A 25299-nucleotide genomic window follows, 5' to 3' on the forward strand; every position below is an offset into this window, starting at 1 on the left:
GGCGAAACAACCGTCCTCCCAGGAAAGGAAACCTACCATAAGTACTTTACGCCTGAAGGCTTGACTCGGCATCCGCTCTCGTGAGGAGCTCGAGACCTTTCCAAGCCTTGTTGATTGGCAGGGAGGGGGGTGTGGAATCCAATTGAGTAAGAATCGGGGATTGTCACTAACCAATATTATGCATAAAATGAAGTGCTGCAATCGCCCTGCATCCTTCCGAAGATAAGATATTATCGGTATTCGTACGTACGAGTACTTCCGTTCAATCTGCGATAAGATAACACAATATAAGATAAGACTCGGCTCAAGGTTTGGCATCTTGGAAAGCAACCTGAGCGAAAGCGGCTTGGCTGCCGGAGATCCCAGGACCAAAGGCAGCTAAGGTAAGCAGCCTGCCTCTACGCGCAATCCGGGCACGCGTATCCGTAAGGTACATACAGGTATATACAACCACACCTGACTCGCCCTTGACATGAGCCTTTGCCGATAGGCTGCCTGCCTGCGCGCTTGCTTTCCTAGTACTTCACACCGATCTGGAGCCGCCCTTTCCCACTTCAATGGCCGCGCTTCCTGCTGCGCTGATGGCGTAGTCACAATCTACCTACGATCTTTCAAACCGCCCAATTCCGGCGACAGCGCCACCATTCATCCCACAATCGCGAAAATGGCATCAAGGCCAGCCTCAAAAAGCTCAGCGCAAAAGAAGCTAGTCACATACGGTACACGGGTAGGAAGCAACAAGTTCCAAGCAGCTCCCAATTCGAGCCATGCTGCCTCCAGCCTCTATGACTTGCCAGACTCTGACGACTCGGCATCCTCAAACCCACACTCAAATACAATATCGAAGGCGAAACCATCATCACATCACAGTCATGCCAATCCGAAGAGCGCTACTCCCGACCGGTCGTCGACGAAGCGCAAAGCTGACTACCCTCGGAAAAGGAAGCACGGCAACGCCTTTGGTACAGACCTTGCTGCTAGGCAGTCTGCTCCGATAGCCAGTCAGCTAAACAGATCACCTTCGCCCTCGACAGCCCCTCGCAGGACTCCGACTCCTAAGAACGAGACACCCAATACATCCGAGACCACCTTGATTCGCTCGTCTTCGTCGCAAGCATCTAGTTTCAAGCGACAGCCGAGGCCGGCCCTTCAAACAATGGCCTCTGAACCCATAGTCACTTCCATTGAAAAGGTTGCTAGACCCCGGAAGTCACGCTTGATCGATAGACTAGCGGCTCAAAAACCTGAAAGCTCCGGGTCAGACTCTGACTCTGACCCTGACTCCGATTCAGGCGCAAACGCGAGTGAAGACGATGCGAATCGCATACATATGCCACACCCTCAGACCCCCATTAAGCAACACTCTGCCCTGCTCGAGCGCGAAATTTGGTCTCGCCCTACTTGCAATCAAATTGGGGCTTCGGCTAGTAAAAAGGTACAGCAGACATATAGCCAGGCTCGAAGCATCCGGGGCGATACCCAACCACCAAATGACCCTTTTGGGTTATCAGACGATTTACAAGATGATCCCTTGATGTCAAGTCCGCTGGTCAAACCCAGTCTCGACGATGAGTTTGGGTTGGAGGACGAGGACGAGGAGCCTAAAATCGCCATTAAGAGCGTCCACGAACTACGCCGTGCTGGGGCAAACAACCGATTCGCCGATGAGATGGAAGATCTGCTCTCGAGAATCGGTCCACCCGTTCGTACCGTCTCGTCATTGAGACGGAACGCCTTGCTTGAGCTAGCACAAAAGCTTCACCAGGGAGACTTTGCGTCCCAGTTTAGGGATCATTCTGCTCGCGACAGTATTGCCGAGAATATAGGTGATGAAGAAGACGTAGTCAGTGGCTTTGCAATGGCAGCCAGTCTCGTCATTTTCTTGTCGTCTCACAGCGCACCCCATCTGCTTCGACGTCTCGTGGAAGAAAATGTTGGGAGACTACTTGGGCGACTTCTGCGCATATCGGAAGATGTGGACGTTATTGCCAGGCAAAGAACCTCTAACCTGTCGAGGTCGAGCAGGGCTGCAGTAAGCAGCATTAAGGCGTCTCTAATAAGGCTGGATATCTGGCATGGTTACGAACCAAAAACTCTCTCTCCATGTAGCCTGGCACTTCAGCTGTACCATTTATTGCAGCGCAACTTGGAGACGCGCTACCGACGTGATTTAAGCAGGGACATGGAAGAAAATTTTGCAAACATCATCAGAACACAAGCGCAGCAACGATCGGCCGACGACATCGATTTCTTGCTAGTCGTGCTAACCATGGAATCTGAATCGGGGGCCGATGCATCAATCCTGGGCCAGGATCAAATAAGTCGCCGGGCCTCCGACGGTGCTCGGATTCTCCAAAGAACCCTTGACGAATGGCCAGGAAGACGTGGGGAATTGGAATCTGCCACCTTGAGACTAGCAATCAACACAACGAATACCGAGATAGGAGCTGAAGCTTTTGGGCACGGGGTGCTGCTAACGAACATTGCCCGGTGTATCTCCATCGGCTTGCACCAAGCCCAAGAAGCTGTCGAAAATCGCAATCTAGAGGCGACCATGTACGACGGGCTATTACTCATACTAGGTGTCATGATCAATATTCTCGAGCACTTTCCGCCGGCCCGGGGCGCCTTGGATGCCGACGCGTTAGAACGAATGGCTGGCCTGTTTTTTGAAAATCGAAACTCGGTTGATGATGTAAGTTGTTGAATATATTTCTCAAATTTTCATATTACTAACTCGGTAGTAAGACCGACTCGGAAGACAAGTCAAAGGTCAGTGTAGCCTTTGGTTATCTCGCCGTGATACTTGGTTATTTGTGCCTCGACGAGCGTGGCCGAAAAGCAATGGAGAGACGCAAACAGGGCTCCGGCGTTGGCGATTTGATTGATTCCATTCGAGAGTTCATTGGACTATACCGCACTGTCGATTCAAAAGTCCATGAACTAGAGGGGCTTGCTCAAGACCTTCGCCGGTGCAACAGATGACCCGGCCCTTGTTCGTGAATATGTTCGTTCCGCATCAATGAGCAGACGGTATCCCCAATATCTGTATCTTGCAGGAATAGACAGATCCACGCGAGCATGCATCAGATATTGTGACCGGCTTATGGTAGAGGTCTCAACCATCTTCCTACCCATTTCAGCATGCTCGACCACGGATGATCTTAAAGGAGGAACGTAGCACATGATTACATATACTAGCTAGAAAAATGAAGTCTATATTTTTGTCCAGCCTCCATTGTGTTTGTTATCGCTGAAAGAGGGAGGCAATTGACTGTGTGCCCCAACCCCGTCTCCCTTACCTGTAGTCCGGTCACTACTACCCTGCACTATGGAGGCCAGAGTTGTATTCATATTGCTCTAGGTCCAAAGAGGCCCTGGGTCGGAGGCTGGCAAAACGATCGGCATCAAACGCGCACCCCTGTGACAGGGCAGGGTCGGGTAAAAGTGAGACGCGAGCGTTCATTTGGTTGAACATAAAAACACCTTGAGGAAACATCACGCGAATATTCTGGCATAGCAGTACATACGTACGTCTTCGATGTAATATCCAATGCTCTCTAAACATTTTGTTTCCGCGAAAAGTCCAAAACAGTCGCACCTTGCTGCTATAAGTACGCCTTGCAGTTGCCCAGTGGTCTCTCCTGGGGTCTTTTCTACCTCTCGGGTGAAGGAGGTACCAAGGTACTCCTTACACACTAGCGATCGGATCGGATCGCGCCCCGCTATCAAGCTCGCGAACTGTCCTCCAGTGCAGACCTTCATCTTCTTTCTACCTTCTCACCTCGCTCGAAGGGGGCAATTGCGGAGCACAAGCACATACTACCAACAATGCCTTCTCCAAAGCAGAGGAAGGTGGCCATTGTTGGCAGCCGAGCTGTCGGTAAGCACAAACAAGGATCACTCTAGCCTCTGCAGCTCCAATCCGACCCAGCGTCGACAACGCCACCTGCTCCGAGCCTTGATCAATAACCAGATCTACGCTAATAATTCATGCAGGCAAATCATCCCTAGCTGTCCAGTTCGTCGATGGGCACTTCGTGGACAGCTACTATCCGACCATCGAAAACACCTTCAGCAAGACGATACGATACAAGGGACAGGATTACTTGACCGAAATCGTCGATACTGCCGGCCAAGATGAGTACAGCATCTTGAACTCCAAACACTTCATCGGCATTCACGGGTATATGCTCGTTTACTCCGTGTCTTCCCTGGCATCCTTTGAAATGGTCCAGGTAATCCGTGACAAGATCCTGAACCACCTGGTGCGGCTCTCACTGCATCCACCCTTCGGGCGTCAGCATGCTAACCACCCTTCTGAGTGCAGGGAACAGAGTCGGTGCCAATTGTTATTGTGGGAAACAAGAGTGACTTGCGGCCCGAGCAGCGACAAGTTAGTCTCGAAGATGGTCGCAAGTTGTCAGAGAAATTCAAATGCGGATGGACCGAGGCAAGCGCCGCATATGACAGCAACGTGGCCAAGGCATTTGAACTCATGATTGCACAAATCGAAAAGTCACAAAATCCAGGAGAGGCACCACAAAAGAGCAACTGTGGGGTTATGTAGGGTCCCTGTGGCAGCTTCAGTTTTATGTAGCTGTTCACAACCGGACCAAAGGCCACAGTCTCGATCGCTTTGAGAGAAACAACCATGGCCATTACTAGAACGGGATGCACCTTCGCGGGAACATACGTTTAACAGATAGATCGGGCCAATACTCGTCTGATGCAAAGCTCCAGCTCAACCCTCCATGAGGTCCGCCGCACATCAGCTGTGCAGATTCTCTGGGTACTAACTAGCAGCTGGTATTTCTGATGGGGGGTTTTTTTTTTCTGGCTTGTCTTTTTTTCTTCCTTGCTGGCGTTTGGGATTCCCGCTTAAGAATGGTATGCCGACAGGTTAGTTGAGTTGTGTAGCACCTGATGGGAAACGCCGGCGATGCGTTGCGGGCAACTATCCTGGCTAGTACATGAAAACAGTTTCTTCGGAATTAGAGCCCAGGTTCTACATTAATTCAGGGGAGGGGAAATCCCCAGTAGTTCCCAATGGGCGAACACCGTTGTGGACTTCGTTGCTAGACTGCCGTTTTCAGGGACAGGAAAACGCCGTACCCCGCGCCAGGTTGGACAGGCCCCGCGGCTTTCTGATGGAGGGGGAACTTGAACGGATCGGAATCCGCGCAGAAAAAACCATCACCCCACCATCCCACCACCTACCTATCTACCTACCTTCATACCACGATCTTTGTGATAGACTGAGTCACTTTTACCGAAATCCCGAACCCATTTGCATTTGATCACGGCTGGTGCTCGAATCGCATCATATATATCACAGCGCCAGCAAACGCAACTTTCGATAACGACCGGCAACTAAGCCTTTCGAACACAAGTGACTCTTCTCAGCCCGACTCCAAACCTGCGAGTCCCACCACTATTTCACAGCGTCATTCCACGACAATTCCATTCTCTTTATCCCATAGAAGCACTTTAGAAATTGAGAGACGGTTGAAGGAAAATGCTCGACATAATCGATTTCATCAAGGAGCGCGGCGGTGATCCTGAGAAAATCCGCGAGTCCCAGCGGCGACGCAATGCCCCTGTCGAGGTCGTTGACGAGATCATTGCCCTCTGGGAAGACCACCGCAAGGGTATGTCCCAAATAAGGTTTTCTCCCAAGCCTCCCGCTAATATAACCTTCCAGCCAATTACGCCGCCACGCAACTCAACACCAAGATCAACGACGTCCAGAAGCAAATCGGGGCCAGGAAGAAGGTGGCCAAAACTGCCCTCGATAAGACGCTGGAAGCTCAATCTGCTAACCATTGTCTTCGCAGGCCAAAGAGAATGCCGATGAATTTCTGCAACAGAAGATTGAGCTCGAGAGGGAGAAGAAGGCCTTGACGGAATCCGCCGCCGAAAAGGATGCCGCCCTGAAAGCCAAGGTCAAGAGCGTCGGCAACATCGTCCACCATACTGTTCCCATCAGCAATAGCGAGGACGACAACGAAGTTCAGAGAAAGTGGGCACCAGCGGGCATCACGGTGGAGAAACGGCAATGTCTGTCCCACCATGAGGTACTCCTTCGTCTCGACGGATATGACCCCGACAGAGGTGTTAAGGTCGTTGGTCACCGGGGTTACTTCCTCCGGAGATGGGGTGTATTCCTGAACCAGGCCCTCATCAACTATGGGCTCGAGTTCCTCGCCGAGCGTGGGTACACGCCTCTGCAGACTCCCCAGTTTATGTTGAAAGATTACATGGCCAAGACAGCCCAGCTTGATGCGTTCGATGACGAATTGTACAAGGTCGTCGACGGCGATCCGAAAAACGACAAATACCTCATTGCGACTTCAGAGCAGCCAATCTCTGCGTTCCACGCTGATGAATGGTTGATCGCCAAAGACCTCCCTATCAAGTGAGCTATGCCTTGTTGACCATCATTGGAGTTTGTACTAATCCTTCCCCCCAGGTACGCCGGCTACAGCACCTGCTACCGGCGGGAGGCTGGAGCCCACGGACGAGACGCCTGGGGCATTTACCGCGTTCACCAGTTTGAAAAAGTTTGTAGCATTATGGCCGACATGCGTGCTTTTGAGAACCGATCACTAACTGGCTGTCTGGCAAGATTGAACAATTCCTGCTCACGGATCCTGAAAAGTCCTGGGAGGCCTTTGATGACATGATGGCGGTGTCCGAGGAGTTCTACCAATCGTTGGGCCTACCCTACCAAGTCATTGCCATCGTTTCTGGCGCGCTGAACAACGCGGCCTCCAAGAAGCTTGATCTGGAGGCATGGTTCCCTTTCCAGGGAGAATACAAGGAGCTGGTTTCTTGCTCCAACTGCACTGATTACCAGTCTAGAGCTCTTGAGATCCGCTACGGTGCGAAGTCTCAGACCGACATCAAGAAGAAGTACGTACACTGTTTGAACGCCACCCTGTGCGCAACGACAAGGACCATGTGCTGCATCCTGGAGAACTACCAGACTGAGAATGTGAGTGATTATTCTGGAGAGGTGACGCTTAAGGACAGTTCTGACACCATGGGACAGGGTTTGAACGTTCCAGAGCCCCTGCGCAAGTATCTCCCTGGTGCACCAGACTTCATCGAATTTGCGAAAGAGCTTCCCAAGGACTCTACGTCTCAGAAGATCTTGGCGAAGCGGGAGAAGGGCGGTAAGTAGACGGCGGCCACCCATCTTATACAGGGGTAGAGTAGAGAAGAATGAGCCGTAAATTCGAAATATAGCATATAATGGCCATCTTGGAAGAACTCATTGGTCGAGTAACTCGTGTGCGGTGCGTGGATGGTGCCACGTTTGCCACATCCTAAGGGTGGCGTGGATGGGCGTTGCCAATTTTGGTGAACAAGAGAGAACCCATTTAGATGCCCCAATGTCGGCTGATTACAATGCCTACCTAAAGTACCACTTTGCCGCGCGGCCGCCCCAGGTACGGAGTACATAGTACACACAACAAACACACATGGTCCTTATAGACCGGTTAAGTTATTGGTACTCATAATTCCAGAGCGATTGGTTTAATTTACTATTCCTCAGGTGGTTTTGTGGTTTTTTTTTCTCCCCAAAAATTCATCTCATTTTGTTACTTTGTCTTTATATACATACAAAAATTATTATCACACGCCTGGCAGATTTCAGCCTACTCATTTCACGGGAAAGCACAGCGGTTCAAATCTATAAATACTACCTACGAAGCAGCAGGGACTAGTGCCTACTCCTAAAGTACCTACCGGTAGTGACCTGCCTAGGCCAAAAATTCGAGAGGTAATTTAGAACGCCCAAAGCGTGGCGGCGTCTTCTTGTTTGTGGCATTTTCTTGCACACTTATTAGGCTGAAGTTGTCAGGGTCCCACGTCACAGCTGGGAGGCACGGGAGGACCTTAGGCTGGGCATCTCGACACCCCATGGGCGACGCAGCCGAGTGTTCATTCTGCGGCCCAATGCCCAGCCAAGATGAGAATGGGATATTACTGGTAGGTACCGTTGGGCTGGCATCCTCGAAGTTACGGCTGACGCAGCATACCCGCTGAAGCACATGGAAACCAACCATCCTGAGGGCATGCCTCCGTCCGCCCCATCATCCAAGACAACCGAGGGCTCCCTAGATAGCCCCAAGGGAAAAGAAGCAGACATGACACAGCCTAGAAAAGGCGACAAACCCACCCTTAGGGTGGAAAAGACGGCGTTCCATCATCGAGACGTGTCGGCTGGTGCCTCGCCGCCAAGACCTATGAAGCAGACTTCAAAGAAGCACCTACGCTCGCAGTCAAATCCCATTCAGGCATGGAGGGATATATTCAGCGGCCACAAGTCTCGAAGCAGCAAGGACAGTCGCCGAGTACCCCATAAGACTAAACGGCTAGATGGGCCCCCCAGAAGCTCAACCACGGTGAGGTCGCAGAATATCGAGCCTGGAGAACCGCCCACTTCTACTGAGCATGTTGTTTCTTCGAAACTAGGCGTATGTTTTTGCGTGTCCTCTTTTTTTGGCTTCTACTCGTTCCAGATCCTAACTTCCTTTGTCTGTGTCTCCCACAGAAGGCTGAGCTAGGCAGACATGTAAATGAGAAACAAATGCCAGACTGGCTTGTGGCATTGCTAGAAAAGGATGGGGCGGTCTGCAGCGAAGGTACTTTTACTACCCCTACAAGTAAGAGGCCCCGGGCTTTTCGACAAGCACCTGACAGACGTTAGGCATTATTCCGGTCCTCCACCAGCTACTTGAGCTGAGTCCATCGACTCGCTATGCCTACATCTGCAGCCCCTGCGTACAGCATATTTCAAAGCTGCGCAGAGAAGGTTAGCGGCTTCCATAGAGGTCTTATTATGATTTCTACTGACACGACCAAATACAGGCAGTTTCTGCGGTTATCGCAACATCCAAATGCTGGTCTCGTACATTATTAACTCTAGATCAACGGGGTCGCAACTATTTGGAGACACATTTCCGTCTATTTTCCAGATCCAGGATTTGATTGAGAACGCATGGGATGGCGGATTCAACCCTCAGGGCCGAATCGAGACAGGAGGTATCAGGGGAACTCGGAAATACATTGGCACACCAGAGGTAAGGGGAGCACTTTTCAATAGGTAACAGTAACTCATACAAGATCCCAGGCTTTGGCTATTTTCTCCAGCTTACAGATACCGTGAGTCTTATCATAGTCGGCTCAATTGTGCCCTACAGGGAAAGACTAACGAGTGCCAGATGTCCTGTCGATGGATTCAGAGATAAGGATGCCGCACGGGCTAGGGCTCATTTATTGAGAGCTGTCGAGTCATATTTCCGGCAGGGTGCTGGTAATAACGCTTCCAAAGTATATCCAACAGGCTTGCCGCCCATCTACTTCCAGCACCGGGGTAAGCATTCAAGTCTAACGGTGCGCCACAACCAGAGGGGCTGACTCAGTTTGTATAGGGCATTCTATGACAATAGTGGGTTTTGAGAGGTCAAGGGAAGGTCAAGCAAATCTTTTGGTCTTTGATCCCTCCGTCCGAGACTCCTCAGTCGTGAGAGGCTTCGTTGGAAAGAAGATACGTCATCCCGAGCCCAAAGCGCACAGCGTGCTAGAACCGTATCGACGAGGCAGCAGATACCTTCGCAGGTACAATGAGTTCGAAGTCCTCTAGTGAGACACCCTCGAGTTTATACCTCTGTACCCGTCCCGAGATTTGCTGACCGAATCTGGACATAGTCTAACAAAAATGCCCCCCCAGACCTAATGATAGGCAGGTAGAGTTTTATGTCTTACGCTACGGCGCCTTCCTTGAACCATACTTGCAGTTTCTGTAGAGCGCGCCCACGATGCGAGATTGCGTTTTTGTCGGTCTTTTCCATTTCCGCAAACCTGAAAAAAAAAGCCAAAGTCAACTCGCACGAAGCAAATCCTCAAGAAAGGGCATTCCAATCTTACGTCTTGCCTTCGTATTCGAAACAGGCATCCCATCCTACAACCACGGACACATTAGGCCAAACACGTCAAGGACACGGATGGGAGGACTCACCAAAGTCAGTTGGGCCGCGTGGGGGGACAATCTTACCCTGATAATGTTGAGGTTTGGTCAGTGACCGGGAGACATTGTGGTGTTGGATATGCATACCGGGCAACGGCCCTGGAAGAGAATAGGCTCGTGGTCAGGACCGGCTGAGTACCCAAAGGTGCATACAGCCTCGGCAGATTTGTCCTCGTAGGCGGCGAGAATATTGTTCAAGCCTTGGTGGCCGATTGTGGCCATGAACCATTTGCTTTTGAGCGTTATATCTTAGCGAGTGCATCATGTCAGATAGGGGACGGCCCTCGGCTCACATGTAAGGTCCAGGGAGGCCACCAAGGGCATTGTAGCAGAGTGCCGTGTCTTCAACAAGAACCGGTCCGTTGGTCTTCGAGGAGGAGTTGTTAGCGAACTTGGTTTTCCCAAGACTTTTTTAGTGCTCACCAGCTCCGCTGCTTTGCGGCATTTGGACTTGGTCACTTCCTCGATTGTGCCTTGGACCTCTTCGACATCGATGGCCTGACTACGGACCTCGATGGCGGGCTCTAGGATCAACTTGACCTCGCGCAACTTGTTGGCATTGCCCGTGATAAAGTTGACGTGGTCCGGCATCTTGGATGACGTGGGGTGTGAGTAGATCGACGCTCTGGTGACAATCACGGTTTCCCTGCTAGTATTCCTGTTCTCGTGACGAACTGCTGTCGCAGTAGGCTGTAGTATATGGTTTATCGAAACTGGGAGGTGCTGACGCCAGTGGCCAATTAGGAGCTGCTAGTAAGCTTGCACCTCTTCCGTGGGGTTGTTGTACGCTTTACTAGTGTCACCCGCGAACCCCGCTTAAAGCATACAGGCTACCCTGCGGAATCCGTCCGCGGCTTCGAGGTATCTATCTACCTTGGCCGCGGGTGAGACACTCGCCGGGATTGTAAGCCTTTTGTTGTGGATAATTTTGAACATGGCTAGGTGGGTAGCTGACTCTTGGTTACTTGGCTACTTATACGGTGCTGTGTGATGGCGTTTCCGGGTATTGCTGGGTCATCTATATCTCCTAGGCGGTGATAGTATATCTCTGCTCGGCAAATGGGCGAAATAACGAAAGGCACGTCTCTAATACAATATCAACACCGCATCATAATCATTTTATTCATCCCGCATCGCTACACATCATCCAGTTTCCACACACTGCTCCATGCTGACCGCCAACTCCACCAGGAAAAAAAAGACGGGCAGGGCTTACGAAGCTGGATTGTCCTGCTTCCACTGCTTTACCCACGCCTCTATGCGGTCCAGGTTAGAATCCATGTCCTCGGTCGTGTCACTCCGCAGTTCAATCACAATCTCTTCATCATAGGAGTCCCGCGCCTCCTGCAGGAGTACCTCCATGATCTCTGTGTCCAGGTTCTCCTGTAGCTTGGCCTCTGGATAATTCCTGCACGACCAGGCGTCAGCTCGCGTCTCACTCACTTCCCCATGTCAGGGGGAACACCATGCTGTGAAAACTCACCGCGCTGTCAAACGGTCATAGAGGTTCGATGTGTCTACCCGCAACACGACAACGAGGTCAATCCAGCTGCGCGGGAACAGGTCGCAGCCGTGCCAGTCGATGATACAGCCCCCTTCCTCGACGTCCTTCTCCATGGCATCTAGTAACTGCACAGAGAACTACGTCAGCTCAATGAAAAAAAGTGATTCCGGCATGGCGACTTATCCCACCTTGTCCTCGTCGACAATCCAGCTCTGGTACTCGTCATTCCAACCCTCATGACACTCCTTGTCCTTGACCACCTGGTTCACGGACACATGACGCGCCCCTATCCTCTCTGCGAGGCTCTCACAGTGTGTCGTCTTCCCTGTGCCGGGTGTACCCGTAATGATGATGTTTGGTGACTGCCGCATTTTGAATCTCTGGAACCTGGCCCGTGATCGAGTGAAACGTGGAACGATTCAAAAGGTGACTTGAGTAAACTGACACAAGAAAAATATGCTTATATTGAAGCGCCACAACACTCGAGGTCAAGAGCGATGGGGGAGAAAAAACTTCAACGTCTCCAAAAAATCTAACCTATAGAACCGACTTATAGCAGGGTTTTTCTTGGTCCCGCGACAAGGCACCCCACTACCAGTCAAGATTAATATACGTATCAGGATTGATATATCCCGATACCATTTCCATCGTCCCCTTCCCGTCTCATCGTCAACGTGAAAAAACCTCTATATACCCTGCTATTTATCTGTCATGAGCCGAGAGAGCCCGGTGAAAACCCCCACATAGCCTCTTGGGCCAGATGACACATCTCAAACCACTCTCCATTACCCAAAGCAGGCAGCGAGTAGAAACAGGCCTAGGCCATAATACAAGATGCAAAAAGTAGAATCAATATGGCCAAGTGAACTTTCCTCAAATCCGCTCCATCCCGCATGCGCTCGTAGTCGCCGTAACAAGGAATCAAATAGTGTAACAAGAGCCTCTAGAATGCCGATTGCTCAGACACACACCGCCACCAACCTGCTCGGGCGTTGGATGTTGAATGTCTCGAGCCTACTACTCCTCCCGCTCAACCTCGTCCACTTCTGCCAATCTACCACTGTCGTAGCTGTCGCCGTTCTCAAGCTTCTCTTGCTGAGCTATGGCCTGGGCGGACACAATCTCTGCAAGTCTCTTTAAGCGAGGAGTTTGAAGCCCTGGAGAAAAAAAAGTCAGCACTTAGCTTCCATGAGGTTCCTCTACTATCTCTCCCCTACCAACCGGGGGACAGAGTATGCACTTACACGATGGCGTATACGTCTCAAGAGCCGTAATCGAACGAGGTTCAGCAATCTCATAAGGTCCGCTGTCCTCCATATCGACGGCCTGGAGCAATAGAACGTCGCTCTTCTCCGTGACTCGCGACGCGACAGCCTTCATGATCTCGCCATTGATAGGCTGCTCGTAGTCTGCCACGAGATACTGGTTGAGCAGCTTCTGGATCTGACTTGGGGAGAGCCTGGGGTCGGAAGTTAGTCAAATCCTCGTCCTGGGCCCGCGTCCGCAACAACTTACATCCAACAAATGTCCTGGATAATCTCAATGTCATTCAACGTAGCCTTCTTGAGCTGTAGGAGTTTCGTTGCTTGCTGTACCAATCGTTAGCAGCGGTTCTCACGCATGCCGATAGCAAGCCGAACTTACCATCAGATGCTCCAGCTGCAGAGTCCCTTCCGGCATGTCGTGGCTCTTGCACCACTCCTCAATGCGAGTGATGTTGTAGTTGATTTGCAAGCCTCGCTTCCACGAGAGGAAATTGCGGCGCATTAACAGGTCATTGAAAGCAGTCACCCCCACGAGGCGAAGCAGCTCCGTGACTGTCTGGGTGATGATGGAGTCTTCAAGATAGTAAGCTTTCATCGCACGGAAGACGTTGTTGAGCAGGCTGAGCAAGTTGTCCATGCTGTACGCGGGTTGCGAGTTAGACTGGAGCAGTTTGCCGAGGAAGCGACTGCTCTCGTTGGTGATGAAGCCAGGGAGCGATTGTGACTCAATGATGGCAGGAATGATCATCTTCTGCAGCTTCTTCTTAAGCACCTTCATCCACGTGTGATATATGTTGAACTCGAGGCTCTCCAGGTCATGCTTGACAATCTCCAGCAGGCGGTCATACTCGTAATTGTCCGTCTTCTGAGTTTCGTACCAGTCCTCAGCCAAGAAGACAAACGAAAGCATCTCGTGGACGTTTGACAGCCAGAAAGCTCCCGGGTTCACAGCCTCGTCACCATCGTGCTGCATGACCTCCTGCTGGATGGACTGCATGACATTGGCGAGGAAACGCTCGGACTCCTTGACGAAACCATTGTTCCACATCTCAGACGTCACAAGGTTGATGAGGTAGGATGGGAAGAGCACCTCCTTGTCCGACGGAGGGGGGGTCGTGTTGGGGGACGGGATCTTGAGGTTTCGGATCAGACCCATGGTCACCTCCTCGTTGAGGCCATCTTCGTCTGCGAGAAGGCCTTCTAGCTCCATCTCGATGTTGTCGACGCCGGGGATAAAGGTTGTGCCAGACAGGTTCTGGCGATGGGCCGTACCAGTGACAGCCATGGAGACCGGGCGAGGGTTGTAGGCACCGCTGAACCGATCAAGCTCTCGAGGCTCTGCACCGGCGCTCCGACGCTTGGGCTTCTTGGACGCTACGAGGTTGATGAGCCCAGTGGTGATTGGGGCGGCGGCACCCACTCCGTTGGCAAGTTCGCCGTTGATAGGAGCGTTCCTCTTGGCAGCCTCTAGAGCATCTCGGAGCGCCTCGAGCTCTTGCCTTAGGCTGACGTTGTCCTTCTCGTGCTGGGTGCTGATCCGCTTGGCGTCTTCAAGCTCAGTGCTCGACATCCGCAACGACTCCCTGAGCTCCCGCTCCTCCTCCTGCATCCTCTTGATGTTTGCCGTTGACTCGTCAAAGGCCTGCTGAAGCTTCTTCATCTCGTCTTCCATGGCCTGGAGGCGAGCGACAGCAATGCCTGCCTGGTTGGCCTCGGTTTGCAGCTCCTTAGTTCTTGCCTCGAGAGCATTGTGGCGCGTTTTCCAAGACTTGATCTGGGACTCGTAACTGTCGACTTGCGATGTGAGGTTCCTGTTCTTCTCCTTCATGGACCCAAGAGCCTGAGTTAGCTCAACAACCTTGTTCTCCAGCTTGTACGATATTTGTTTCAGGTCACGAGCCTCCTCGCGGATCTTCTTGTACTCGCGGCGTGCCACCCTGCCGCGCCATAGACTTTGGATAAGGCAAACCTTTTTGCGGTACTGCCTCCAGGTCTGCATGGACTTTCGTGTCCTCCAAGCTCTCTGGATGACGATGGCAGCATTGCCCATTCTAGTCTCCAAGATTTGTTTCCTGCGTAGGTAGCCCTTTGCTGCGGATTCAAACATGATCATGTCTTTCCTAATAGCCAAGTACTTCTTACGCTGCTTCTCGCCGCGCCAGATACGCTGAATGGTAGTAGCAGCTCGGATGGTCCGTAGCTCCTGGGCTTGCTTCCTGGCGATGAATGCGCGGGCAGCCGACTGTGTTTGGATGACTGCCTCTCGGGCCTCGAGGTAACGGCTCCGGTAGAACTTTGCTTTGAGATTCTTCTGTATGAGAATGGCGCACTCATTTAGGCGGTTGGTTCGAAGATTCTCCAAAAATGCCAGCATACCCGCGCGGAAAAAGATTTTGGTCAGGCCTAGCTGGTACTTGTCCATGCCCCTCTCAGAGCTTGTCCCCAGCGCCTTGGACAAGATAGCATCTGCCATTTGACGAATCTCTGCTGTCCACTTACTCGAGTGGACAAGCATGTAATATCGCAGGGCGAACTCCTCATACGTCCAACGAGTAGGGTACCCGGCGCAGCTGATTCGTACTGTTTCGAGAACACCACATGCACGAAGCTGACTCAAAACCATAGGCCCTTCAAACTTCCAGGCGTGCTTGGCTTCGTTTGGCTTGATGCATCGGATGTAGTGGACATCGGTGCTGTTAATCGTGCTCATGAGCTCAATAAGCGAGGACCTGAAGATCCCACCCAGAGTCGGTTTCCTGTTGACAGCCACGCCGATCTTCCTACCAGCAGTGGGCTTGACAGCACTGGACGACGAGGCAGAAGCGACATCCTTCTCACGAACGGCTGCAGCGGCATCTAGGACTTGCTTCAAGAAGTCGTTGGACGTGGCACGGAGCACGGCCATGTGCTCATCAGGCACAGTATCGCGGTTCTTGTCAATGAAACCTTCTGACTCATAGGTGACATCGACCGCGTAGTGACAGACGGTGAAAGCAGATTTGCCAAACCGAGGCTTCTTGAAGAACTTGGTCTTATCAGAGCCAAAATTCTGGTGAAGCTTCATGACGAACTGCTCGTCAGACCCCATGGGCAGACGCGACTCCTCATCAAGCAGGGACAGAACCCCCATCCTGCCTTCGATGAGATCAATGCAAGGCTGGTTGTCCGAGAAGTCGATAAATGTCCAGTCAATCTGCTCCCTGAGATACTCTTCTTGCTCAAGCTTGAACACATGTTGGTTAAACTCTTGCTGGAGCTTCTCGTTGGCGTAATTAATGCAGAACTGCTCAAAGGAATTCTTGGCAAAGTGCTCGAAGCCATAGATATCTAGGACACCAATAAATGACGATACGCGGTTGAGGACCTCATCTGTGGCCAGGCTTCGGTTAATGACTTCCACGAGCCAGTCAAAAAGACTCGAGTAGATGAATTTGGCAACCGAGTCGCGAACAACAATGGCCTGTGTCTGGGTCAGGTTGGACGTGATCTTTTCTCCACGGGTAACGAGCTGCTTCTTGACAATCCACCTAGCGAACTCGGCAGCATTGACGCCGAGGATAGTGCATGCCCTTTCCAAGGATGGTTCTGTGGGCGCGAGAACGCTGTCATTCCGGGATGCAGAAATCTTGACGTTGCCCAGATGAAGGAGGCCAGCCAGCAGCTTGAAGATGTCTTCTTGTTGTTCCTCCGGCACTCCGACAGTGGAAAGCGAATCCTTGGTGGCCTCAAATTCTGCCTTGTCATCGACGCCATCGATGGTGGGAGATTGGCCCTGATTGAGGTACTCAAACTGGTCGATTGGGAGGATGTTGAGCTCCTCGCGCTGTTTGTCCGACGCACCGGCAACGAGCTGGTAGAAAATATGGTAATTGCGCTCCTTCAAGGGTTGAAAGACTAGGCGAGAGCGCTCCAATAGGTACGTCCGTATCTTGGCCCCAATAATGTTTGTATTGTCATCAAACATGATCTCAATGTACTTGCCAAATCGAGAGGAGTTGTCGTTTCTCGTCGTCTTAGCGTTGCCGAAGGCTTCCATAATGGGATTTGTGGCTAGAATCTGTTCCTCGGTCTCGCTCATGGATTCGGCGCCTCGCTTCGATCGGCCGTTGGGGTTATCGGGAGACTCTCTTGTCGCGAAGTAGCGCATGATATACTTGGCGCTGACAGTCTTTCCGGCACCGGACTCTCCAGATACGACGATGGTCTGGTTCTTCTTGTCTCGGAGCATGTCCCTGGACTCATGTTAGCCCCTCGAATGCCTTTTCCTATCATTCCACACGCTAGTGCTACGCACATGAAGGCTTCTTCCGCGATGGCGAAGAGATGCGGAGCCTGCGTGGCCCTCTGCTTGCCAGCATAGACTTGCACCATTCCTGGAACGTATAGCGAGTCGACTCGGGCGAAGGGATTCGTAGCGATGAGGACGATGCCACTGTAGGTGTATATTTCCTTCTGAAGGTAGCGGAGGCGAATAGCTTGTAGGACTGAGAGGATTCGGTCAGATCACGAAACCATAATCCAGGGTCGCAATTCACATACCAGCTGGCTCATTCAGATGAGAGAGATTGGTAAGGTCGTCGCTGGCTTCGAGCATCGCAGGGTTCATCAATGGCGGTAGAGCGGGATCGTTACCGCTGAGGAGCGCTTCCTCGGAGACTTGGACGGTTTTCTCCTATTGAAGAACAGACTTGTCAGTTTCCCTCTAATGAGATAATCAACAGTATAAAGGGGCCATGTACCTCGCCATTCTCGAGCTTGAAGACTAGCTTGGCCTTGCCGTCATCCACAGACTTGCTGACAAGCTCGGAGGCTACCCAGCCCTCGGCAGCATCAGGCTGCCACGCTCTCGTGCCGACATCGTAGGTCGATGCCATCTGGGTGCTGCCCAACCCTTACGGCGCTGGGCTAGGGACGATGGAGGACGGAGGTTTGGCGAAATAAGCAGCTGGGCTAAAGGAGAGAGGGTGATCGGCGGAAGACATTCATGAGCAGGTACTTCGTAACGACGTCAAGGCGCGAAGACAACACACGCCCCAGCAGGTCGGGTCGGAGGAAAGCAGAGAAATGTGGGAGACCAAAAGTGGTCGCGATGGCCGCTGGAGGCTTCGAGAATGCAAGAATCAATGGAACAAAGATGGTAGAACTTTTTGGAGCTTGCCAACAGGATACGTCTCCCGGGGCCCAGACATGGACGACAAGGGGTTGGAGGTGAGGATCCACGCCACGTTTCTCGGTGCAACTCAGCAAGTGGCAGGCAGAGGAACGGCAACAGTAGGCGGCGGCGTGGCAGTGGGACAGTGTACGCGTTTTTTCTGACACCCCCTATTGCTCCGGCCCCAGAAGATGGCGGGAGCCCCTGGCGTGCCCCTGAGTTGAGTGCGAGTGCCTAGGGTACCTACGATGTACTATGTACCTATTGCCATAGATCAAAGGGAACGATGGATTTTTCCGCCTTCCGTCATCGGGTACTGAGTTAACACCAATCACTCATCTTGTAGGCTTGATCCCAAAGTCTTTGGTTAGGCGGCTACGACCTCACCACCTCATCCGTACCCATGGCAAGCCTGTACTGCCCATGCTCCCTTTACCAGCGCATTACCCGGGCAATCTTTTCTATTGATGGATCATTATTATTTTGCATGCCTAGTTCCGTAGAGAAATTGAAGCACGTGAACGTTACGGAGCGCGGAAGACAGATTTATTATACGTTAGTGTCCGGAGTACGAAGTACTACGAACAGATACCTACCAAGTACTGTTTGTGGTTTGCCCTTGAGAGCCTCCCCTGATAAGTTCAAAGTGTTCGTGATATTGTTCGTGATATGACCTCATCGGGTCTGGGGCCTCAAATTCCCGAGGGTTTCTTTTTGCTGTGATGAGAAGATACTACATATCCGTGTTTGTATCCGTACTCGTACTTTTATATTTACGCGGTGTTATTTGTACTGGTACGAAGTAAAATGACTTGAGGTGTTGCAGTCTTCCAGAAGAAATGAGAAGCGGATCGCATCAACAGGGGCACTAGCCACATCACGACCTGGTCCGTGGCGCCACCTCCTTCACTGGCGGCACACACGATGAATTCATGTGCATTGGCGAAAGGTGGATCATCCACGCAGCCAACTAAGGTCCTTGGTCCCCTATTTGGCGCAAAAAAGGCTAGATAGCGCATAGGACCTTAGATACTTTGTATGGGCATTTGTATGGGGTTGATAAAATCACCTATCCGCAAATTAATTTGTCACCCTGGCAAAAATGGCGATTTTGACATTCCAAGGGAGTGCATTAAAAATTCCTCTATTTATACTCTTGGCCTTACAGAATCATACGGTCGATCTCTTTTCTTTTCATAGAATCTGTGGCGGTTGCTATCGCTGATTGAAAATGGCGACTTTGGTAGTTTTCCTACCAAAATGCTGTTTGGGTTTTTTTGCGCCGTCCGGCCTTTTTTGCGCCAACTAAGGGGCCGAGGACCTGAGTTGGCTGCGGATGATCCACCTTTCGCTAATGGATAGTTAGATAGTCAAAATCATTCGGCATATTATTCATGCTGTGATATCCATGCTTTTGGGTATGCCCTTGGAAACGCCACCGAACAATTACAACCCCAGGGCCCACCCTCTATGAATTCGACATGTTGAGGCCGCAATATAAATCCTCTCTCCGTAGACTTCTCCCAACAACATTCTATTCCAATAATGGTGCTCTCAATACGTTGAGTTGGAAGCGAGCACTAGTTGATTATTCACCAGGGTCCGGTAGCCAAACAGTTTGGGGCCGTTTTCACCACTAGTAACTTAGTAAAGAACCCGAGTGAAGATGCGGGCTGGTGGTTACGAATCTGTTAGTACAATGCCATTCTTTCTGTTTTCGAGAGGGAAACTTACAGCTTAGAGCTTCTAGCCTCGCCCAAAGGTCTTTGATCTCCCCAACCTGCACATTGCTGATGTCGGCCATGAGATACGCCACCTGCAAACCGTTAGTATGCTAACCCACTACTCAGCCCTAGTAGACTCACATCGCCCCTATTGTCGCTAATCTGCTTGTCGACGTTGTGGTCGCCCAGGATTTCGTTGACTAACACGTGTTTGTTAGTATCCTAGGACACAGACTATACCAACAAAACGAGTGAACAAACCTTTGCGCAGCACTCCGGGGACGTTCTTGTGTATGTAGATAACCTGTCGTGATTGTCAGACGCCCATGATCTTCCCTTTACCCTCAGTAAGAGTGTTTCTCGTCGACATACCCGAGCTGTGTTCTCCTCTTCCCGAGTGACGGAGCGAAGCTGAACCTCGGGCAAGTTCACGCTGCCGATGGTGATGCCCTGGTTGATATAGCGCACCAGAGCCTCGCCGACTGCAAGTGTCCCGTGTTAGTTGTTGTTTCATTGCAGCTAGTGACTGCGCATATTGACGTACCTTCGATGCCAATGGCACGCTGAGCCTCCTCGGTACTTCCGCCAATGTGAGGAGTCAGAATAATGTTGTTTAAGGTACGCAGATCATCTCCCCACTGATTGAGGCTGCTGTTGAAGTAATCACCATTGGCCGCAGGTTCGTTGGGGTAGACATCGAGGGCAGCGCCAGCGACCTTGCCCGAGTTCATGGCCTTGATGAGAGCAGGAATGTCTACGACGCTGCCTCGGCTGGCGTTGATCAGATATGAGCCGTTCTTCATCTTGGCAAACTGGGCCGTCGAGATCATGCGCCGTGTCTCAGGGAGATCCGGGACGTGCAGGGTGACAAAGTCGGACTCCTCGAGGAGGTCGTTGAGTGTGGGCACCTGTCGGGCAGTCCCGAGAGCCATAAGTGTGATAGCATCGTAGTAAATGACGTTCATGCCCATGGCCTCAGCCAAGACTGACAGTTGCGAGCCAATGTGGCCGTAACCAACGATACCGAGGGTCTTGCCACGAATCTCCCAGCACTTGGCGCTGACCTTGTTCCATGTACCCCGGTGCATTTCGTTTGAGCGATCACCTAGCTGGCGAGCCAGGGTAATGATCTCAGCAATGACGAGCTCGGCAACGCTGCGAGAGTTTGCGAATGGCGAGTTGAAGACGGCGATTCCATGGCGAGCCGCGTAGTCGAGGTCGACCTGGTTAGTGCCGATGCAGAAGCACCCAATGACCAGCAGGTTCTTGGCCTCGGCAAGGACGCGGTCTGTCAGCTTGGTCTTGGAGCGGATTCCAATTACATGGACATCACTTGGCCGGTTAGCGAGATGTGATGGGTTTCATTAGGGAATACCGTCGACTCACCGAATCTTCTCGATCAACTGATCTTCGGGCAAAGAAGTCTTGAGAGCTTCCACCTGATACCCCTGGCTTTTCAGGATGTCCTGGCCAGCTGTGTTAACGTTCTCTAGCAGGAGAATCTTGACATCCTGCGTGTTGAATGGCTTGAGCTGCTTCTCAGCCGTGGGACCTCTATGGGCCAGCGCTCCGCCCCAGCTTGAACTCTGAGATTGAGGGGGGAGGTGGAATGCGGCTGTTGGTGACGTAGACAGGTGCTGCTGGTTCCAGCTGTTCGAAACAGTCCTCTCGAGGTTGTCAGGAGACGGCTTGATATCCTGTGCTGGCGTCATGGTGGTTTGGTGTAGAGTCGCGGTGGTGATTTCTCGTGAATGGAGGTAGGATTGAACAATTTGATGTCCCTGGTAACCAGAGGTTGGGTGACGTTTTAGAATAAGGATGTAGTTTCTCTGCTTTAGATTGGTGTCGTCCAAATACTGGAGGAGAGAAAATATATACTGTACGAAGAACAAATGTACGAGGAGCAAGCGGACGAGGAAGAGCTCAGTGCAAGGTAAAGTTAGCTGGCTGGATTACGGCGGAAGCCTGTGCGAATTTCGGAGCTGCGTATTGGCAGGTAAGTACGGGGAAAGGTCCCGCTAATAATGGTGCATACATTTAGGTAGGGGCTTCTGGAGGTATTAGGGACCCTGAGTCATTAACCACTTAGGCATACCATGAAAAGTTTTCCAAGGTTTGCGACTTGCGGTGGTTTGAGGGACTAACAATGGATCTTGCGAATAATGGCACGCACTACCACCAATTGCCCCGCGTCATCACCAGGCTCGGTCGGGTGTCGGATGGAGGGGCAGCAAATGTTAGTGGGGTCTCACGGTTCGCGCCAGACAGAGGCTGGGCTCGATGTCAAGCTAACAGGTTGCCCTCAATGTACTACGGATACCAATACTCCGTACTCATAGATTGCATCCCTGGTAATGCTGTTTTGCTAGTAAATCTAAAATTCATTGGGATAATACTGGCAAAGAGCCACCCGCGGGCAGCTCGACAGGCCGATAGAGTGGAACTAGGGAGAGGCTGACTTCCGGGAGCCAACAGGTAAGTGATGGCTGCATGATACCAAACCAATCCCATTGGCAATTCAACACCTAGTAACTCATAATGCGCACCCGCAACCTGCCACCTTCAGCAGCACCGCAAGCCCTGCAGGGCGCAGCGGCATGCAGGCGCACCGCATCCCGTCCTGACTGCATCCGCCAACAGGGAGCGGCAGGGTCGGCCTCCACGGAGCGTCGGAGTTCCTTTGTGGCGTTGCTTCAATGACACACAGCCGCCGCCGAATCCGGCGCTTCAATCCCCTTGGGATATTCTCGAGCCGCCCGGGTTGCCTGCTTGCTGGGGCGCCTGATCTGATGATCATGGGCTTAGGTTCTTGGGTGGATTTCAGAGGTTGGTATCTGGACCTTGCGCCAAGTCAGAAATTGCATCATGCGTCGGCCCCTACAACATCTTGGGACATGTCGTGTCCCTGGGGGTACCACTGAGGTAGTGTCCTCTACTACTACACTTATTACGTGCTCGAGTCAACTACAACTATATTTCATCAACAAATATTACTAGAGTACTTGGTGGTTTCATCTTGCTAAATACTTCCTCACTATGCGTCAATGCCATTTGTTCGTACCATACTGTTGCGGACTGGACCAAAAAAGAAACAAATCTGCGAGTGACTCGCACTCTTTTGCCGTCTAATAATCACATCATTCCAAAGTCCTCCTCGCTGGTGCTCTCCCTGGCTATTACACAGATCGTCGAGCCCAAAACGTTATCGCAGTGCGAGGGCAAGGCAACGCCCGGTTTCTCATTCAGGTAGATATCCTTCAACAGCCCCTGCTGGTTGCTTGAAAGCTCTCCCGTCCAGGCTGTATTCTTTCCATTTGATGTCAATGCACCCTTCCTTTCGCATTGAAGACTGATGGGACCGCTCAGCTCTGCTTGCACTCGGCAGCCTCTTGCCTGGGCTTGCCAGATTCGTCCTAGGGGAAAGATCAGGTTAGCTCTAATACGAGATAACTCAATGACATCGAGATCGCAAAAACTTACCTCGTCATCAGTCTCCTCCTCATCATCATGGTCCTCGCTCAGGTCATCCTCGTCATCCTCGTCGTCATCGAAGCCACCAGACTCCAAGTCGTCTTCGTCAATCTCCTCAAAAGCAAGAGCCTCACCGGTGAACCAGTCGATAGCTCGGGGAATTAACTTCTCCTTGATATCTTCACCCAGCTGATAGTCGAGTTCTAGGCGGTCTTCAATATCCGAAGCAATATCCACGTCGTCGTCATTCTCGTCCTCCTCCTTGGGGGGCGTAGGTGGCGAGAAAAAGTTGAAGAAGGACTCGGTAGGGACAGACTTCTTGACGATGCGGGTCTGCTTGGTGGCTGCAAGTCTAGGGTTAACATGCTGTGACTTGTAGAAATTGAGACAAGTGTACTCACTCTTGTTTCTTTGCTTCTTGGCCTCCACACGGACTGTCAGGTCCTTGCCAGGATACCACTCGATCTTCTCACCCTCGGCATGGTCGTAGATGAAATCACCACCATATCCCATCTCACTCTGGTAGAAGTATGTCTTGGTGAGGGTCTTGTTCGAGAAGAAATCGTTGGGGGCGAACTCGAAGATGATGCGGAAACCGGGGACGTCAAGGTACTCCATGCGGACGTCGATGAGATGCTTCAGGGCAGCCTCGTCGCGGTCGGTAATCATTTCGGCGAAGCTGATCTGGTTCTTCATGGCTGAGAGCCAGAACTCAGGAATACCAGCCACGTCCTCCGGGATGTCACTCTTCTCCTCGGGCTTGCTGGCCGACTCGCCTTCCTTCTGCTCCTCCTCCTCCTCATCCTCAGCAGCCTTGACTTCCTCCTCGGAGGGTTCGGTAGCGCCGTTGACAATCTTAGAGCGTCGCTCGTAGAGCGGGGTGAACTTGGCAAAGTACTTCTTCTCCAGCTCTAGGACCTCCTGCTGGAACTCGGCCTCAAGTTTCGAATGCTCCTTCTGAATTCCCTTGAGACCAGCGACTCGGCGGCGGACAGGCGCGGGAAGTGACTCGACATATCCGGAGGAGCGACCAACCAGAGATCCGAGACGGCCCTGGATCATCTGAACGAGCTGGGGGTTCTGAGCGAAGATGGAGGCGGCAGCGGCACGATCCATTTCCTCTGTGTAGTGTCAGTGGCAGGCCAAAAACGCCATGGGGAGAGGCGAGCCCAATAAATCCAACTTACCCTCCCGAATACTTGAGACGCCCGGCTGCTGGGCATGGGAAGAGATGGGCGCGTTGTTGGCAGGCGTGTTTTGGGGCGTGCTGGAGGTGGGGTAATCAGCATTAGCGATGACAGATGTTGAGGATCAAGGGACTGGGTGGACGAAGGGACTTACGGAGCCGTCGCCTCGGGGCGTTTTCCACGGATAGGCTCAGCCATGATGATAGTGTCGATGGAGAGAACTGGTTCGAAACAACGGCGGTCTGGTAGGGTTGTGAGGTTGGAGAAGGGAAGAAGCTGGAGAGGCGGTGGTGGTGGTCTTTGACAATGAATTTTTGGTGGGGGGGGCGATACGTAGAAAAAATTTGGGCTGTTGGCTGTCCAGCCAACCTGGGACCTTGGAAACCCGCACGCAGCGCAGCAGGCGGGCGAGCTCACCTCACTGCCAGTATTACCAGCTTGTTGAGGGATCTAGACCAAGCGCAATGGGTAAGGTACATACTAGTGGTAGTGCTAAGTTAGTACGTACCCAAGGTCGTAGACCGCTGCCACAGTCAGCGGGGCACTGTACATTGTCTCGTGTTGTTTTATTATTCACTGGAGGGTTGTTGTTGATGTGATGTCGTAGCGGTCAAGCATTCCACCAACGTGGGCGACTCCTGCAGGGGAACCACCATTCTGCCATGGCGGTGACGACTACACATCACTTTGTGGTCCAGCTGGAAGCAAAAACCACCAATGGCTACGAAAAATGGTGATGAGCTACTTGTGTCTGCAGGGCGGCAGACAGCAGGGAGTTATCCATCAATGGCACTCTTAGTACCATATCATTACCTATCTACGACGTCGTAGTATCTCTGGCACTCGAAGCAGTCATCTTCGATACGGATCCCTTTCTCGCGTATATTGTTAATGGAGATTGAGGTGCCTGCCAGCGGCACACCCACCCAGCACCGTCTGTACTGTCCTCGAGTCTGG

General features: G+C 51.9%; 7 protein-coding genes across 7 annotated transcripts; 2 read left to right on the forward strand and 5 right to left on the reverse strand.

The window, feature by feature from the left end:
* Nucleotides 1-3831: 3831 nt before the first annotated feature.
* Nucleotides 3832-4570, forward strand: RHB1 (the record flags this gene model as incomplete). Its single annotated transcript, XM_083198623.1, has 3 exons — nt 3832-3883; nt 4000-4268; nt 4331-4570. The coding sequence occupies 3 exons, from the start codon at nt 3832-3834 to the stop codon at nt 4568-4570; spliced, it is 561 nt and encodes a 186-aa protein (XP_083046358.1).
* A 948-nt stretch (nt 4571-5518) lies between these two features.
* Nucleotides 5519-7186, forward strand: SES1 (serine--tRNA ligase SES1; the record flags this gene model as incomplete). The annotated part of the gene is made up of 5 exons (XM_083198624.1): nt 5519-5651; nt 5705-5775; nt 5838-6418; nt 6473-6563; nt 6629-7186. 5 exons carry the CDS (start codon nt 5519-5521, stop codon nt 7184-7186), a joined length of 1434 nt encoding a protein of 477 aa, XP_083046359.1.
* A 2587-nt stretch (nt 7187-9773) lies between these two features.
* On the reverse strand, nt 9774-10630 carry HAM1 (inosine triphosphate pyrophosphatase-like protein; the record flags this gene model as incomplete). The annotated part of the gene is made up of 6 exons (XM_083198625.1): nt 9774-9873; nt 9940-9973; nt 10031-10067; nt 10127-10271; nt 10333-10406; nt 10463-10630. 6 exons carry the CDS (start codon nt 10628-10630, stop codon nt 9774-9776), a joined length of 558 nt encoding a protein of 185 aa, XP_083046360.1.
* Nucleotides 10631-11251: 621 nt separating this feature from the next.
* Nucleotides 11252-11914, reverse strand: FAP7 (nucleoside-triphosphatase; the record flags this gene model as incomplete). Its single annotated transcript, XM_083198626.1, has 3 exons — nt 11252-11447; nt 11523-11668; nt 11732-11914. 3 exons carry the CDS (start codon nt 11912-11914, stop codon nt 11252-11254), a joined length of 525 nt encoding a protein of 174 aa, XP_083046361.1.
* A 646-nt stretch (nt 11915-12560) lies between these two features.
* On the reverse strand, nt 12561-17682 carry MYO2 (myosin 2; the record flags this gene model as incomplete). The annotated part of the gene is made up of 7 exons (XM_083198627.1): nt 12561-12700; nt 12788-13002; nt 13059-13132; nt 13188-17040; nt 17103-17292; nt 17348-17480; nt 17548-17682. 7 exons carry the CDS (start codon nt 17680-17682, stop codon nt 12561-12563), a joined length of 4740 nt encoding a protein of 1579 aa, XP_083046362.1.
* Nucleotides 17683-19604: 1922 nt separating this feature from the next.
* On the reverse strand, nt 19605-21396 carry SER33 (uncharacterized protein; the record flags this gene model as incomplete). The annotated part of the gene is made up of 7 exons (XM_083198628.1): nt 19605-19633; nt 19695-19776; nt 19826-19884; nt 19946-19988; nt 20057-20166; nt 20229-21016; nt 21071-21396. 7 exons carry the CDS (start codon nt 21394-21396, stop codon nt 19605-19607), a joined length of 1437 nt encoding a protein of 478 aa, XP_083046363.1.
* A 1650-nt stretch (nt 21397-23046) lies between these two features.
* Nucleotides 23047-24540, reverse strand: NAP1 (histone chaperone NAP1; the record flags this gene model as incomplete). The annotated part of the gene is made up of 5 exons (XM_083198629.1): nt 23047-23097; nt 23165-23499; nt 23557-24276; nt 24343-24422; nt 24497-24540. 5 exons carry the CDS (start codon nt 24538-24540, stop codon nt 23047-23049), a joined length of 1230 nt encoding a protein of 409 aa, XP_083046364.1.
* Between the last annotated feature and the right edge of the window lie 759 nt (nt 24541-25299).

The sequence above is a fragment of the Amphichorda felina genome (assembly GCF_050947745.1).
Source record: "Amphichorda felina strain 45539 chromosome Unknown scaffold_9, whole genome shotgun sequence".
Classification (NCBI taxonomy): Eukaryota; Fungi; Ascomycota; class Sordariomycetes; order Hypocreales; family Bionectriaceae; genus Amphichorda; species Amphichorda felina.